Source organism: Humulus lupulus, chromosome 5 (genome assembly GCF_963169125.1).
Source record: "Humulus lupulus chromosome 5, drHumLupu1.1, whole genome shotgun sequence".
NCBI classification, from domain to species: Eukaryota; Viridiplantae; Streptophyta; class Magnoliopsida; order Rosales; family Cannabaceae; genus Humulus; species Humulus lupulus.
In genome coordinates this window covers 234,838,488-234,853,186 of record NC_084797.1, presented here as the reverse complement: position 1 = coordinate 234,853,186, position 14,699 = coordinate 234,838,488, and the positions used below count along the sequence as shown (strand labels likewise).

Here is a 14,699-nt window from a genome sequence, read left to right as displayed (position 1 = left end):
CCTGAGTTGATAGCTCAAAATCAAGGGGGTTTCATCAAAGGCAGGTTCATCGCTCACAACATTATGATTTGCCAAGATATCATTCGGCATTATGGGAGGAAAACAACTAAGGCAGGATGTGTGATAAAACTAGATTTACAGAAAGCCTATGACACAGTAGAGTGGGATTTCCTAGAAGAATTGCTCTATGCTTTCCAATTTCCTGACAAGTTTGTAAAGCTGGTTATGAATTGTGTCAGGACTCCAAGGTTTTCTCTCATGTTCAATGGATCAATGCATGGATATTTTGAAGCAAAGAGAGGATTAAGGCAAGGAGATCCTATGTCTCCGCTCCTCTTTGTCCTCGGTATGGAGTATCTCACAAGAATATTGCAACGAATTGGGACCAAATCAGACTTCAAGTTCCATGACAGGTGTGTAGAATTGAAATTAAATCATCTGAGTTTTGCAGATGATGTTATCATGTTCTGCCATGGAGACTTTAAAAGTATCCATTATCTCTTGCAAGGGCTGAAGCTATTCTCTTGTTCCTCGGGCCTGCATCCTAATCCTTCGAAGTCGGCTGTTTACTGCTGTGGCATGCAAGAAAGTAAGGTGCAACGCATTGTGGATGTCTCTGGTTTTAGCAGGAAAGAAGTACCATTCCAATATTTAGGCATCCCTGTTTGTGCCAAGCGAATTTCACATAATGATTGCGCTGTTTTGGCTGATAAAATGACAGCTAGGATTAAGGCTTGGAGTACTCGAAATTTGTCCTTTGCTGGGCGAGCTGTGCTAATCAACTCAGTGTTATTAACAATACATTCATATTGGTGCCAAATCATGATCTTACTAAAGAAAGTTATTGCTGGAATAGAGGCCATTTGCCGTGCTTATCTTTGGAAAGGACATCATCTGTTTCAGGGAGCAGGTCTTATAGCTTGGGAGAGTGTATGTCAATCTAAGGCAGTAGGGGGAATTGGTTTCAAAAGAGTTGCTGAGTGGAATATTGCTGTCATCATCAAGTATGTATGGGCAATTGCAAACAAGGAAGACAATTTATGGGTTAGGTGGATACATAGTGTTTATCTTAAGGGAGGAGATTGGTGGAGCTACCAGCCTCCTACCCAAGGGAGCTGGTATTGGAGAAAGCTGGTGGCTGTCAAAGAACGGGTTAAGAGTATTACTGATATACAGCAATTTGTTGGTGCAAGATACCAGATATCCCGTGGCTACATGATGATGTGTCCTGTTCAGAATAGAGTAAAATGGAGTCGAGAAGTGTGGGGTAGATTCAATCTGCCAAGACATAGTTTGGTACTCTGGATAGCTGTTCGGAATAGGTTGAGAACAAGAGGAAAGTTGCAGAAACATAACATAATTGCTGAATCTCATTGTTTATTCTGTCGGCTTCACACAGAAACAGAGGAGCACCTCTTTTTTGATTGCTCTTTATCTTGGCTTTGTCTTCAGCAAGTGAAGAGATGGCTTCGATGGGGAGCTGAATCAAGAGGTCTAGACAGTCTTCTAAGGTGGATTGAAAGAGCCAAAATAAGCAAGTTCAAAAAACAATGTTATTCTGCTGCACTTGCAGCTTTGGTTTATCAAGTCTGGCATGCCAGAAATGACCTTCTCTGGCATTCGAAGGTGATGACAGTAGACATGATAGTGAGGAAGATTAAGGAAGATGTTAAACATAGAGTTAACTGTGTTAGGCCTCAACGTGTCAGTACAGTAGAAATAGAATGATTTTCGGCATTATAAAGCTAAAGGTGTAGAGAGGGATATAGTCTAACAGTTCATATATTTGTATAGAATTTGATATTATTAGATCTTCCATTGAAGATGCTATTAGAATGTATAGTTGTTTTTTGGAGTAATGAAAATATTGCTGATTCATCAAAAAAAAAATCATACGTTTTATAACTTAAATAAAATTTAATTAAACTTAAACTCACCTAATAGAATAATATCATATTAAAGATATAATATAATATAATATGCTGTCAATTAGCAACAAATTACTTTTTAAAAAAACTAGCAAAAAATTTAAATTTAAAATCCACGTATAATATTTAATATTATATTAAACATATAATATATAATCTCTTGTTGTCACTCCTAAATTCAAAAACTAGAACAAATATAAACTTAAACAAAAATAAATAAATTATTTAATTAAAATAAAATATTTATTTAAAATTTATATGACATTAATATAAATTTAATAAAAATAATTAATAAATTCTATAAATAAAACTAAGAAAATTTGCATTGCAAGTTAATTGTATCTAGTAAATTAAAAAAAGTATAACTCTCATTGTAACGCCCTGGCTACCCCAGAACAGTTACGGAGAACGGTGAACCGGAAATTTGACCCGCTACCCGAGTCCTTTGGCTAAAAACGTGATCTAAGTGTCGTTAACAGGTTAAGGTGTAAAACCAGTAAAAAGGAAAGGGCACTTTTCATTAAGTAAATAAACTGCTCATGAGCCTTTTTAAAATGTTTACAAGTAGTTCAAGTTACAAAAGAGTTGCTACAGTTCATATATACAATCCCCGTCGGCCTAAGCGGCAAAAATAGGGTAAACCCCTAGTCCCTCTGAGAACTCCTTGACCGTGGCGGTCAAGCGGCCCTGTATGTACATTACATCGCCCAAGCTCTCCACTCAAGGCTGGCCAAGCTTTTCCTTTCCTTTACCTGCACCACATAGCACCCATGAGCCGAGGCCCAGCAAGAAAACACAATATAGCATGATATAATATCAACAATAATCATAGTTATTCCTTCAGGACTATCAGTCCAACAAATAGGTGACAATAGCCAAAAGTCACAATAATGAGCATCACTCCCTCTAGCCATGTGACGATAGGGTCACCAGGGCTTAATCGATAAGTGTTTCATTTATAAGTTTGTTTAGGACAGGTGCAAGGTGATTAGTCACCAACATAACCTTCCTCACGACTCTAGAGTCGAAACTATGGACAACGTCCCTTAGCCTTGTGACAAACGGTCACCGGGGTCATATACCTTGGCTATAGTCATCTGGTCGTAGACCAGGCAAGCGCTTGTAAGTTTCTCGACCCTAGGGTCGGTCAGGCATTAATGCTATAGAGCCATTCAATGCATGATTCTCGACTTTAGAGTCGGTCCCTGACTAGTCAGTGTCTCAAGCAGGTAATCAACATTCATTAGCATTTAATATGCAATCCTTGTCCACATATATCAACCAACACGCCTTAATATCAAACCATGCATGTCATATACCTATACAGGGTGCAACTGTATTCATACACTGTTTTCTTACCTCTGGTTCGAGTGAGTATTATAATATGAACGACCCCTGAGAACGATCAACCTTTAAATTCCTCGACGGTCACCTGGTCATAACCAAAATATAGGATTCATCAATAAAAATGATAACCAAGGGTTCCCAAACCAAATCCCAGCTCCCGAGACATCAAATACTACCCAACCGGGTACTAGGTCCAACCCCGAGGCCTATGGTTTGAATCCCCAAGCTAAAAACCACTTTTTAGCAAAATTAGCCTCAAGGGCCGCGACCCTCCCTGCTTCTGCGCCGCGGCGCGCCTCCAGACAGAGAGGCTCCCTGCCTGCCAAACGCCAAGGGCCGCGGCGCTCCCCTGCTGCGCCGCGGCGCCCAGCCCAGAATGGCTAAGTCGGCCACACGAACCAGTTTTTCTCCCTGTGCGATTACCTCTCAAACCAGACCTTTAAACCCCCATAAAACCTCCCTCAAACATGTAATTGAACCCCCAAACCTTACCTATAACACCTCCTCACCAAAACCCAATCATCTAACACCAAAAACTCCCTTTAATCCTCACTCCCCACATCAAAATCCATGAGTTAAAAACCAGAACGAAAACAGAGTACTAACTGAAATTAATGGCCAAAACTCACCTTGAGACTAGCTTAATCCTCCCACACAGGCTAACACAAGTGCTCCAACGCAGCCTTGAGTTCTTCTAGCTTGAATTATCACCAAGAACACAAAACTCTCAAAGAAGCAATGAAGAAGATGAAGCTACGGGAAGGTACGGGAAGAGAAGAATCTAACCCCTGTTTTTCTCTGTTTTATTCCACAGCCTTCAGCCACTAAACCTTATATATATCCTCCTTAAAAAGACCAAAATGCCCCTCATGTCATCTTAAGTCTCCAAAACCACCCCAAGGGCAAAATTGGTACATTCCGCTAAACCCGTTAATTATAATTAACGCTTCCCAATTCCCGCTAATCTCAATATCCTCAAACACCAATATTTCATAACCCGTTACCCTAAAATCCCCGGTAACGCTATAACCTTTAATATCACCCCGAGACTCACCCCGAGCCCCGAGCTCAAACCTGTTATGACCAAACCGATAATCACGTTTAACGATCGTCTCATGTCGGAATACTCGAACCAATCCACATTATAATGTGGTCTCACAATATATCATTAACATACACACAAATATTCAAGTATACCCTCAACGGGCCAAATTACCGTAATACCCCTGTAAACAAATGTGGACTCACATGCATGCATTTAACATCATATTATAATATAATTCTCATAAACATGCATAACCACATTTAATGGCATAATTAAACAGTTATGGCCCTCCCAGCCTACTAATCCAGCCATTAACCATAATAGGGAATCCGGGGCATTACACTCATATTTTTGCACATTAATGAAACAAAAACTATATATTTGAAAAATTTCCTAATTTAAACTTGTGAGGAAATGATCAATGGTAAGATTGTCATTTGGTTTCATAAGGTTTTAGGTCGAGTCCTCTTAAGATAGCTCATATAACAATTTACATATTTTTCTAGCCTTCAAATATTATTAGTGTACAATAAGCTTAGAGTTGATTTTTTTTCAGCAATGATAATTTTATTGAAAATAAACAATAAACAAAATGTATTATATAGAGGAAGAAAGAAAAATCGTGATCTAATTATACAAAATTCTCATCCACTTAAAGAGCATCATGCATAGTAGTCCATGAACATTCCAAAATCTTGTGATAGCTTTAGAGAATACAAAGAGGCAACAATGATAATTAAAAAACAAAACGTGTTACATAGACGGGAAAAAGAAAATCGTAATCTAATAATACAAGATTTTCATCCACTCAAATCAAAGATTAGGCACAATAAATCATGTATATATAAGATCATATTTTGTCTGTCTCATTACACGATGTCCGTTCATTCTACAATTATTAAAGTAATTATAAATTATTAAATAATTAATTATATTATCACAACTTACATTATATTAAATCTTAGAGTGTTATTATTTAACATGTTAAGATATTTAACATCACATAAAATAATATTTTATAACATCTCATAATAATTATTAAATTAAAATATATAAGAGCCGATATTGAATTACACTAATATCAGTATGACATCTTTTTTTAGTGTCGGACAACACTAATGCTCCTTAGTCATTATTTAAATCTTAATATAAATGATTTTTTTTTGTTTATACATTTTTGGACCCTGTGTTTTTTCCCATTACCTGTTGGACTTTGTGTTTTGACAAATTACTTTTTGGATCCTATGTTTTGTAAAATGGTTAAAATAGAACCCTAAATCCAATTTTGATCAATGTTTTTTCAACTATAATTACAAATAATTTATCAAACTAACAATAAAAAAAAATCATTCTGCTTAAAAACTGTGTTGTTATATTCAATTTTTTCTTCATCAAAATTGAGTTTAGTGTTCTATTTTAACTATTTTACAAAACATAGGGTCCAAAAAGTAATTTGTCAAAACACAGGGTCCAACACAAGTAATGGGAAAAAACACAGGGTCCAAAAAAGTATAAATTTTTTTTTAAGTCAAAAGTTTGTATAGAAACTAGGGGTGTTCATTGGATGACATCCAATGTTTTTAAGCCTATCCGATCCGATCCAATCATCCAATTGGATGTTGGATTTTTGGAACCGATCCGATCCAATCATCTTGAACCAACCGATCCGATCCGATCCAATGGATGATTGGATCGATTCGGTTCCATCCATTGGTTATCCGTTGGATCGGATCGGATCCATCCGATATTTTAAAACCTTTATTTAGGCTGATTTAAAAAAAAAAAAAAATTATTTCAATTATAAAAACACTAATTACTCATAGGATCCTCTGGCTGGGCATAGGATCCGTGTATTGGAAAAAAGAAAGTGTGTTTAGTTTAAGGTTTTTTTAATCATCCCATGTGTGCAAGCCTATAGTAAGCTGCAGTGAGGTATTAGATGTAATTGGATGGAAATTGAATCGCTTCGGTCGGTCTTTATTGGATGTAGGATGGTCATCCAACAACCGACCGATCCAATTTGGATTTTTAAAATTTACATCCGAACCGATCCAATAGTAATTAGGCATCCAAATTTTGGCGATCGATTTTTTTTGGATCGGTCAATTTTTATTGAATCGGATATTTTTTGCACACCCCTAATCGAAACTTGTGCAACTTATTATTAAAGTAGAAACGTGATTGTTGTGGATTTAAAAGATGACAATTGTAAGAACAATGCAGCTTCCTTTATTTGGATTGGATCGTGAGGAAGGTGCGACAAGACACCACACTCACACCCACACAATGAGAAATATTATAAAGCAAAGTTATCACGTACACCGCTCTTAAAATACAAACGACAACACACGATCAATCTGGACCACTCACTTTTCATCAGCTCCCAATTAGAGAACTACACGTGTTCTAAACCAATAAGGCCAAATTCTTAGTGTACATCACGTAACGCTGGAATATTCCTCGCAATTTCATCTTCAACTACCCACTACTTTCGTTGTCAGAATCTTTATTATGCTTTTCGACCGAGTTATGTGTGGTAACATTTTAAAAAAACAATTATTTATTTAATAATTAAAAATTTAACAATTAAATATAAAATTGTGTTTAGTAACTTTATGTTTATTTATTATTTTTGAAAATTTTAATTAAAATTTATTAAATTTTGAAAATAGAATTTTTTTCATTTTAAAATTTTTTTTAAACTGTTTTCAAATTTTTTTTTAAATCAACACCTCATTTTGTATTGTTAAAATAAATAAATAAATAAAAGTTATCAAACAAAAAACAAAAAACATTTATTATTTTTTGCTTTTAAAAACAAAAAACAAAATAATTATCAAATATATTTTTATTTTTCAAAAATAAAGAAACAAAAATAAAAGTAATATTTCTATTTTTAAGTTTAAAAAATTCAAAAACAAAATTTACCAAACACAAATTATTGTTTTTTTTAATATCTAATTTAAAATTTGAATCCAATAATTATTATGATATAATTAGATGTTAACAAGTAAAAATTAACAAAAAAATTCATATTCACAGGTCACTTTTGTAATTGTTTACACCAAAAAGATAAAATAAAGAGGAAATTACATAATTATACGAGGTTTTTAATAAAGTTTGTAAAAATATATTTTTTTTTTTCAAAAAAAAATTCTATGATTATTTTTAAGAATTTTCATTTTTATGGGTTTAGTTTCTCATATTTTTGTATAAAATTTAGTTTATGTCATATTTAGTTAGTTAGCAATTATATTTCTCATACTTTATTTTTTTTCTTTAATAAATTTTTTCATATAAATTATGAAAAATATAATCCTCATATTTTTGCATAGTAATTACATAAAAACTATATTTATGAAAAATCAACTAAAATAAAATGCAACCATCACAGAGTTCATCCTTAAATATCACTATAGTGAAAAAGCATCATTTTTTTAACATTATGATACCACTTATTTATAGTGATTTAATAATAACATTTATTTGAATATAAACATTAAAAGAGAACAAGAATAATTTAAATAAAATAAGTAGTATGTTTTCTATAATGGTACAATTGACCAATCATAAGGCCTTATTTATGCTCCCCTAAATCATTTAGGTCACGTTTGTAAGGTGAGATTTGATATTTTCTATAATGGTACAAATGACCAATCATAAGGTCTTATTTATGCTCCCCTAAGTCATTTAGGTCACGTTTGTAAGGTGAGATTGGATATTTTCTATAATGGTACAATTGACCAATCATAAGGCCTTATTTATCCTCCCCTAAATCATTTAGGTCACGATTAAAAGGTGAGATTGGATACAATTTGATTGGATTAAAATATAATAAAAAATAATAAAAGAATTAATAAATTGATAATTTACCAATACCAAATTAAAATAAAATAGATTAGATACAAAGTATGAGTTCTTTTTTCTTACTAAGTAAATACATAAATATGGGGATTGAGTAATATAAAATTATTCCAAGTTTTTTAATGGGATTAACTTATCCCAAACTAGTGGATTATTTAGCTGGTTGGATTACTTTTTTTAACATCCTTTCTAATTAAACTATAAAAATTATCTAATTATATCCAATCTAATCCCACCATCCAAACAGAATCTTAAGGTTAATGTAAAATTAATCCCGCTATTTTTTTATATGATAATATGACCTTGCTAAACAAATAGGTTTGCTCCCATCTAATCTCTACATCAATTATTTAATCTCTCAATTAAGTTGAGTTAATTATTCTATACTTAGTTCTTTGGGTTAAGGATATAAAAATTATACTATAGAATTATTCCAACTAGGATAAAAACTATAATCACATGTAAAATTTATATTATAATTAATTAACTTTTGAACTTTATATTTGGAATAATTTAAGTCATATTAATTTGAACTATATGAATTTGTGGTCATAAATAAGTGTTAATTAATAGGTGTTTATTTATTCTTATTGCAGTTGTTCGATTAACTAAAATTAATCTCTTGATTAAAAATTCTTTTCTTTCTTCATGTTATCTCAATTATAAATAAGATTAAAATATATCAAATTATATTTGACCTATATCACCATTTTAATTTTAGAAACAAGAAATAAAATTTAGTATCTTAAAAAACAAACAAAGTAAATATATAAAATTAATTAATTAAAGTCATTTTAAAAATAATGGTGAAAAAAGAGTAGGCTCCTCTAACTTTGTGGGGACTTTTTGAATTTATATAAACAGAACAAACAAACAAGCTGATTTTCCCTCGAACTTTCTCGGGAAAATGACTCCGTTCGCCTTAGCGGCACTGCTTCGCCCCACTTACTCCAGGTTACTCTTCTTTCAACTTCAAAAGTGCGTTTTACTGTTACGCACTTTATTTTTTTTGGGCGGGTTTATGATGTGTTTGGTTGCAGGGAAAGCGAAGGAAAATGCCTATAAATTTTTATCTATTCTTGTTGGTTCTAACGTTTTCTGCTTCTAATAATATATTACTATTCAATATGAACTCGGTAACGGTACATTGGTTTCTGATTGATACAGGATGTAGTTTCGTTAAGCTGTTTTTTTTTATATATATAAATATATATATCCATGACTAGCATAGTTGGTTCGTTTAATTTCTGGCATTTTGTACAGATTTTCAGTTCCCATTTCCTGTTATTAATTTCAGCTTAAATTTCAGTTCTTTAGTCTGGTTTGTTATTAACTTTGTATTTCTATTGAATTTTATTGACTTTTTAAATTGGGTGTAATTGGTGAGTAAGGTTAACGGTTACTTTCTTGGTTTGTTTGAATTGAGTTTTTGGGTGTGTTTAATTTGGGGGAAATAAGATCTTGTGGTTTTGTATTGTTTCAGGGCTCTTTTGGTGTTAAACCGCTCATTATATTCCTATGTGCCACAGAAGTGTGATCTGGGTGTTCTTAACTTAATTCATGTAAAATGAAAGGAGAGGATACTGTTAGGGAACTGATATATGAAATCCAATCAGGTAAGGAAACTAAAGTTGAATTATGGCTTTGCAATAAAAGTTATATTTAATCTTTTATTATGACCACAAGAATTTATAGAGTCTAAAGGGGTTTTCAGTACAAAAGTTAGTGATTTACACATGATCAGAAAAAACAAGTAGTTGAAAATTAATTTTTTTAAGTATGCAATTAGTTCTGATTTAGTGAAACAATCTGTTAATTCCTTTGGCAGATGTTTTGAGGGAAACTCTTAAAAGAATATGGCAGGGGGCAATAAGCATCTCAGGGGTGATCAAGCTTCAATCAAATACTGTTGGAATACAGTAAAGCAATCACCATCTGAGCTAGCCAGTTTTGCTCGTGAGGAATATGCCTCGACTCTCTCTAGCAGTACTGATAACAGATGGGGTAAAGGATCTGACTCCAAAACTCCTGAAATATTGAGTATGGGTGAACTCTTCTCAGCAGCCGGCCGTATATGGGATTATGCCAGTTGTCCTCTTACTTCTTTGGAAAATGAGGTAAATTCAAGCCCCAATGACAGTGGGAATAAGAGTGAGCTCATCTTTGGTGATTTAGACAGGGAAGAAAATGGTGCGGTACCTACTTCAGCAAGGGTCAATTACTTGTATGCTGATTTAAGGACTGTTAGTGAGGCTCCTAAAGTGCAACCGATTTTAGATTTTGTGGAAGTAACCCAAAAGATATCAGCAACTGGACCTTTTAGTGAAAACCATACTTTTTCATCGTTTTGGAGGTTACTGCAGGCTGGTGCAAAGAAGCATAAAGAACCTTGGAGACAACAAGGGCTTGCAAGTGTAGAACTCTCATATGAATTGGAAAATATATATGGATGGATGAAACAAATATCTTTTGCTGGATTAAGTAATCCAATCAAAGCTAGCGAGATTGAAAATAGATCTAATGAATATATCACTTCAGGAGATACTATTAGTACAGCAGATGGCTACATTTCAGGAAATACAACTATACCAGCAAATAAGTTGGCTGCTGTCTGTGCTGATAGTAATGCTAGTTCAAGCAAACCTTGTTATTTATCATCATTTAAAGATGCAAAGTCAGACAAATATATAAGATCATTTTTGTATTCAAATTATTTTCTCAGGGCATTCCTCGAGGAAGACAGTAGTATTTCAAGGACTGGCTTCTCTAATTTATATGCAGGTACGAACTCGCTAGTTTCACACAGTGCTGCACTTGAAGAATCTGAGCTCATCAATGATGATAATCAAGTGCTTGACACCAAAAGAAAAGAACCTGAAAAGTTGGTCAGTGAGGATTCACTTCAAAAAGGGGTCACTTCATCAGCATCTCAAAAACCCCATTTCACACTTGCTAAGCAAGAGCATGCTTTTGCAGGGGCATTTGCTGGAATATTTGTCAGCCTTTGTCTTCATCCTGTTGATACAGTTAAGACTGTTGTTCAGTCTTGCAGTGCTGGCCAGAAGTCTGTATTCTGGATTGGAAGATCAATTGTTTCCGATAGAGGTAACTTGAAAATAAGAATAAAATATATTTAGTGTTGTATGTGAGTAATCTTATAAGTCATAATAGCTTCATGTTTTTTTTATTTTTATTTTTGTTTGTTTGTTTTTGATATGGTAATTACCAATAACTTTGAAAGAAATTTGACTGTGATATATATTCAGGATTGACTGGACTTTATCGAGGAATTACCACTAGTATTGCATCTTCAGCTCCAATCTCTGCCATCTACACATTCACATATGAATCTGTTAAAGGGTCTTTGCTTCCTTTTTTCCCAAAAGTACAGTCTTTCTCATTCACTTTTGTTTTTTTCTTTAAATCATTTTTTTTCTTTTTAAAATCTCACCCATTTTTTATGCAGGAATATTACTCTCTTGCACATTGTGTGGCAGGTGGTTGTGCAAGCATTGCTACTTCTTTTGTTTTTACTCCTAGCGAGCGTATAAAGCAGCAGATGCAAGTAGGAACTCACTACAATAACTGTTGGTATGACTAATTTTTTTTCTTTCCCAACTAAGCTCCTCGCCTAGTTCTATGATTTGAATAACAGGAAAGTATAACAATTGCTATGTAAGACGATTAAGTATTTCTGGCTATCACGTATTAATTAATGCTTATCGAGTAGGAATTTGGTTTTGTTGTTAGGTTCTTCTAATTAATACGAACTATACATTCTAACTATCTATTTCAAGAATTGTCCTATATGCTTCTTGAAACTTCAGTTCAAATTGAAATAAATGGCAGGGTAAAAAAAGGGTTTAGATTCCATCATGAGTTTATAGCAGGCTTTTTGGGTATGAGTTTCTAAAAATTGGTTATTCTTTGCAGGAATGCATTTATTGGAATAATTGAAAAGGGAGGCTTGCGTTCTTTGTATAATGGTTGGGGAGCTGTGCTTTGCAGGAATGTTCCACACTCGATTATCAAGGTTAGATATTGCTGCATATTGAACTTGCAGGCAAGCCGTTTAGACAAGATGATGCCATTCAGTTGTCTTGTGGGAGAATCTGTTTCTTTTTGTCTGTATCAAGTCCTCTTCTTTATTTCACATGTGAAATCATAGTCTTTCTTTATTCCTATGTGCAGTTTTACACATATGAAAGCTTGAAGCAATTGACGTTGTCGTCATTGCCATCTGGCACTCAACCCAACACACTACAAACGGTTTGTACCTGTTTTCTCTACACTTGCCCCTCTTTTGTTTTTTTTTCTTTACTTTTTAGAATGCTTTTGATTTTTTCCTTTAATTAATTTTGATAGAAGAGATGAATTTCCTTTCCTGCAGCTATTTTGTGGAGGACTAGCTGGAACCACCGCTGCTTTTTTTACGACTCCATTTGATGTGGTAAAGACAAGGCTACAAACACAGGTTTGTGATTCTTATATTGCAAAGAATCTTGACCCCTTAGCGTGACATGTTTAAACATGCCATGCTACATAAATGTGTTGGTATCCGACAGTTGGTTAAGTTCACAGCTTTAAGCTTGTAGAAAACTAAATTGGATCTTTGCAAAGAATAATTTCAACAAACTACTTTATGTTAATTTTATTAGCTTTTTATCTCTTTTCTGTTTTATATGGTGGATATTCTGCAGATTCCTGGATCTGCAAGCCAATACGGTAGTGTGATTCATGTCCTTTATGAAATAGGAAAGCATGAAGGTTTAAATGGCCTTTACAGGTAACTTCATCTTCTGTTTCATTCAGTTATCATCTCTCAAGATACTTGTTTAGTTTTATAGAAACATAAATCTTAGAGAGTTCAATGTACTGCAATATGTTCCTTTTCTCTGATATTGCCTACTCTTTTTTTGACATTACTTCCTATTATCAGGGGACTGGCTCCAAGATTGGTTATGTATATGTCTCAAGGAGCACTCTTCTTTGCATCATATGAATTTCTCAAGAAATTGTATTACTTGGAGATGCCGCAGCCTGAGACTGAAATAATCCAAAACCAACAAAACATGGATGATCACACAGTTATACTAACATCATCATCATCATCCACATTGCCATCTTCAGAAACATCATCACTATCATCAGTTTCTGTTCCACAAAAGCTTTACAGTTTACGTTCATGATGAGTTTTGGACGTAAAGATAACGAAAGTGGAGTGTAAACTAATCTGATGAGAAATTTGATCTGGTTTATTCATTTATTTCTTTTCACATTGTAATTTTGCAAGCAAAGGTTGAGCTGGTAGATGGGTCTAATTTCATTGATGTTGATTCTTTAGTGTAAATTAAGGAAGTAGGTGTTGTTGGCACAAGCTTATGGTAATGTCAAAAGTAATTGTAAAATAAGTTAAAGAGCATTGTATTTGTAGCTTTGTATAATTTCTCATCAATAAAAAAGGAATGCTGTTGTGCTATTTCAGTAATCTTTTTGCAGTGACTAATAAATGTTCTCCAGTCTTTGGTTCCATGCATATTACTGGAAAATAAACTCGTTATCATTTGTTGTGGAAGGAAAAAAAGAAAAGAAAAAAAAAAGAGACCCTAATTAAGTCATAAATCGACCAAAATCTCTAGTTTCATGCAATTTAACATAATTGGACCATATAATTAAATTACTGCATTTAAATTATTATAGACGGATATTTTTATATAATTAAATATTAACAAAATAAATTTTACAAATTATATTAATATAAATATATTTTAAAGTGAGTAAATATCAACAAGTCGTTGTAGTATAGTGGTAAGTATTCCCGCCTGTCACGCGGGTGACCCGGGTTCGATCCCCGGCAACGGCGTTTCTTTTATATGTTATAAACGACAACATCTTTTATATACGACAATGTGTTAAGCAATAGTATACCTCGTTAACGACAATAAAAAGAGCAAAGGTTCGTTTATAGAATTTTTTTTTTATCTTTCAGAATACTTTATCGAAAATCTATATTTTTTATTTTATCTCATTTTTATATTATATCATACATCAAATTCTTAATATATTTTTTTTACACCATTTAAATATTATATTTAAAAATATTATTTATTAGTTAAAGTCATTGAAAAAATTTAAAACACAAAATAATAATAATTAAAAAATAACAAATGGGAGAGATAAAAGAAAAAAGATAAAAAAATATTTAATGAAGATGTAAAACCTTAGCTACATTTAGTGAAAATTTTATTAGTTTTTTTAGGTACAATGTATAATAGCTAAGTATTTAGAGCACTCAATGAAGTCGAATTTTAGGTCCTTAGTTTTTTTTTTTTTTTTTACATATTTGATAGTTTAGAGCTGCTATCACCACTGGACATAATTTTATTTGTAGTAAATACTTAAATAGTGAAAAATAGTCCCTAAGTCAAATTTAGTTGAAATATTTTCAAATATAATCTCATAAAGATTGATGTTTGTTAGAGATCCACACATTTTTTAAGTCGATGAACTCGTAA

General features: G+C 33.0%; 1 protein-coding gene and 1 non-coding gene across 5 annotated transcripts; both read left to right on the top strand.

The window, feature by feature from the left end:
- The first annotated feature begins 9,001 nt into the window (after positions 1-9,001).
- Positions 9,002-13,672, top strand: LOC133778418 (adenine nucleotide transporter BT1, chloroplastic/mitochondrial). Of its 4 annotated transcripts, none has more exons than XM_062218334.1 (10): positions 9,002-9,138; positions 9,668-9,800; positions 10,013-11,289; positions 11,451-11,569; positions 11,651-11,775; positions 12,118-12,217; positions 12,376-12,453; positions 12,575-12,658; positions 12,885-12,970; positions 13,124-13,672. In XM_062218334.1, the coding sequence occupies exons 3-10, from the start codon at positions 10,041-10,043 to the stop codon at positions 13,371-13,373; spliced, it is 2,091 nt and encodes a 696-aa protein (XP_062074318.1). In that variant the 5' UTR covers positions 9,002-9,138; positions 9,668-9,800; positions 10,013-10,040; the 3' UTR covers positions 13,374-13,672. The 4 variants fall into 4 exon arrangements, with proteins under 4 accessions (XP_062074318.1, XP_062074319.1, XP_062074320.1 ...); XM_062218335.1 differs by lacking the exon at positions 9,002-9,138 and adding an exon at positions 9,185-9,566; XM_062218336.1 differs by lacking the exon at positions 9,002-9,138 and adding an exon at positions 9,191-9,326.
- A 303-nt stretch (positions 13,673-13,975) lies between these two features.
- Positions 13,976-14,047, top strand: TRNAD-GUC (transfer RNA aspartic acid (anticodon GUC)). Its single transcript has one exon. It is a non-coding gene; the product is annotated as a tRNA-Asp (tRNA).
- The last annotated feature ends 652 nt before the right edge of the window (positions 14,048-14,699 follow it).

Bases quoted from the DNA above. Each gene is read 5' to 3' on its own strand.
- LOC133778418 (XM_062218334.1), top strand. From the start codon at position 10,041: ATGGCAGGGGGCAATAAGCATCTCAGGGGTGATCAAGCTTCAATCAAA. The intron at 11,290-11,450 runs GTAACTTGAAAA...ATATATATTCAG, and splicing joins ATCAATTGTTTCCGATAGAG to GATTGACTGGACTTTATCGA. The intron at 12,659-12,884 runs GTTTGTGATTCT...GATATTCTGCAG, and splicing joins AGACAAGGCTACAAACACAG to ATTCCTGGATCTGCAAGCCA.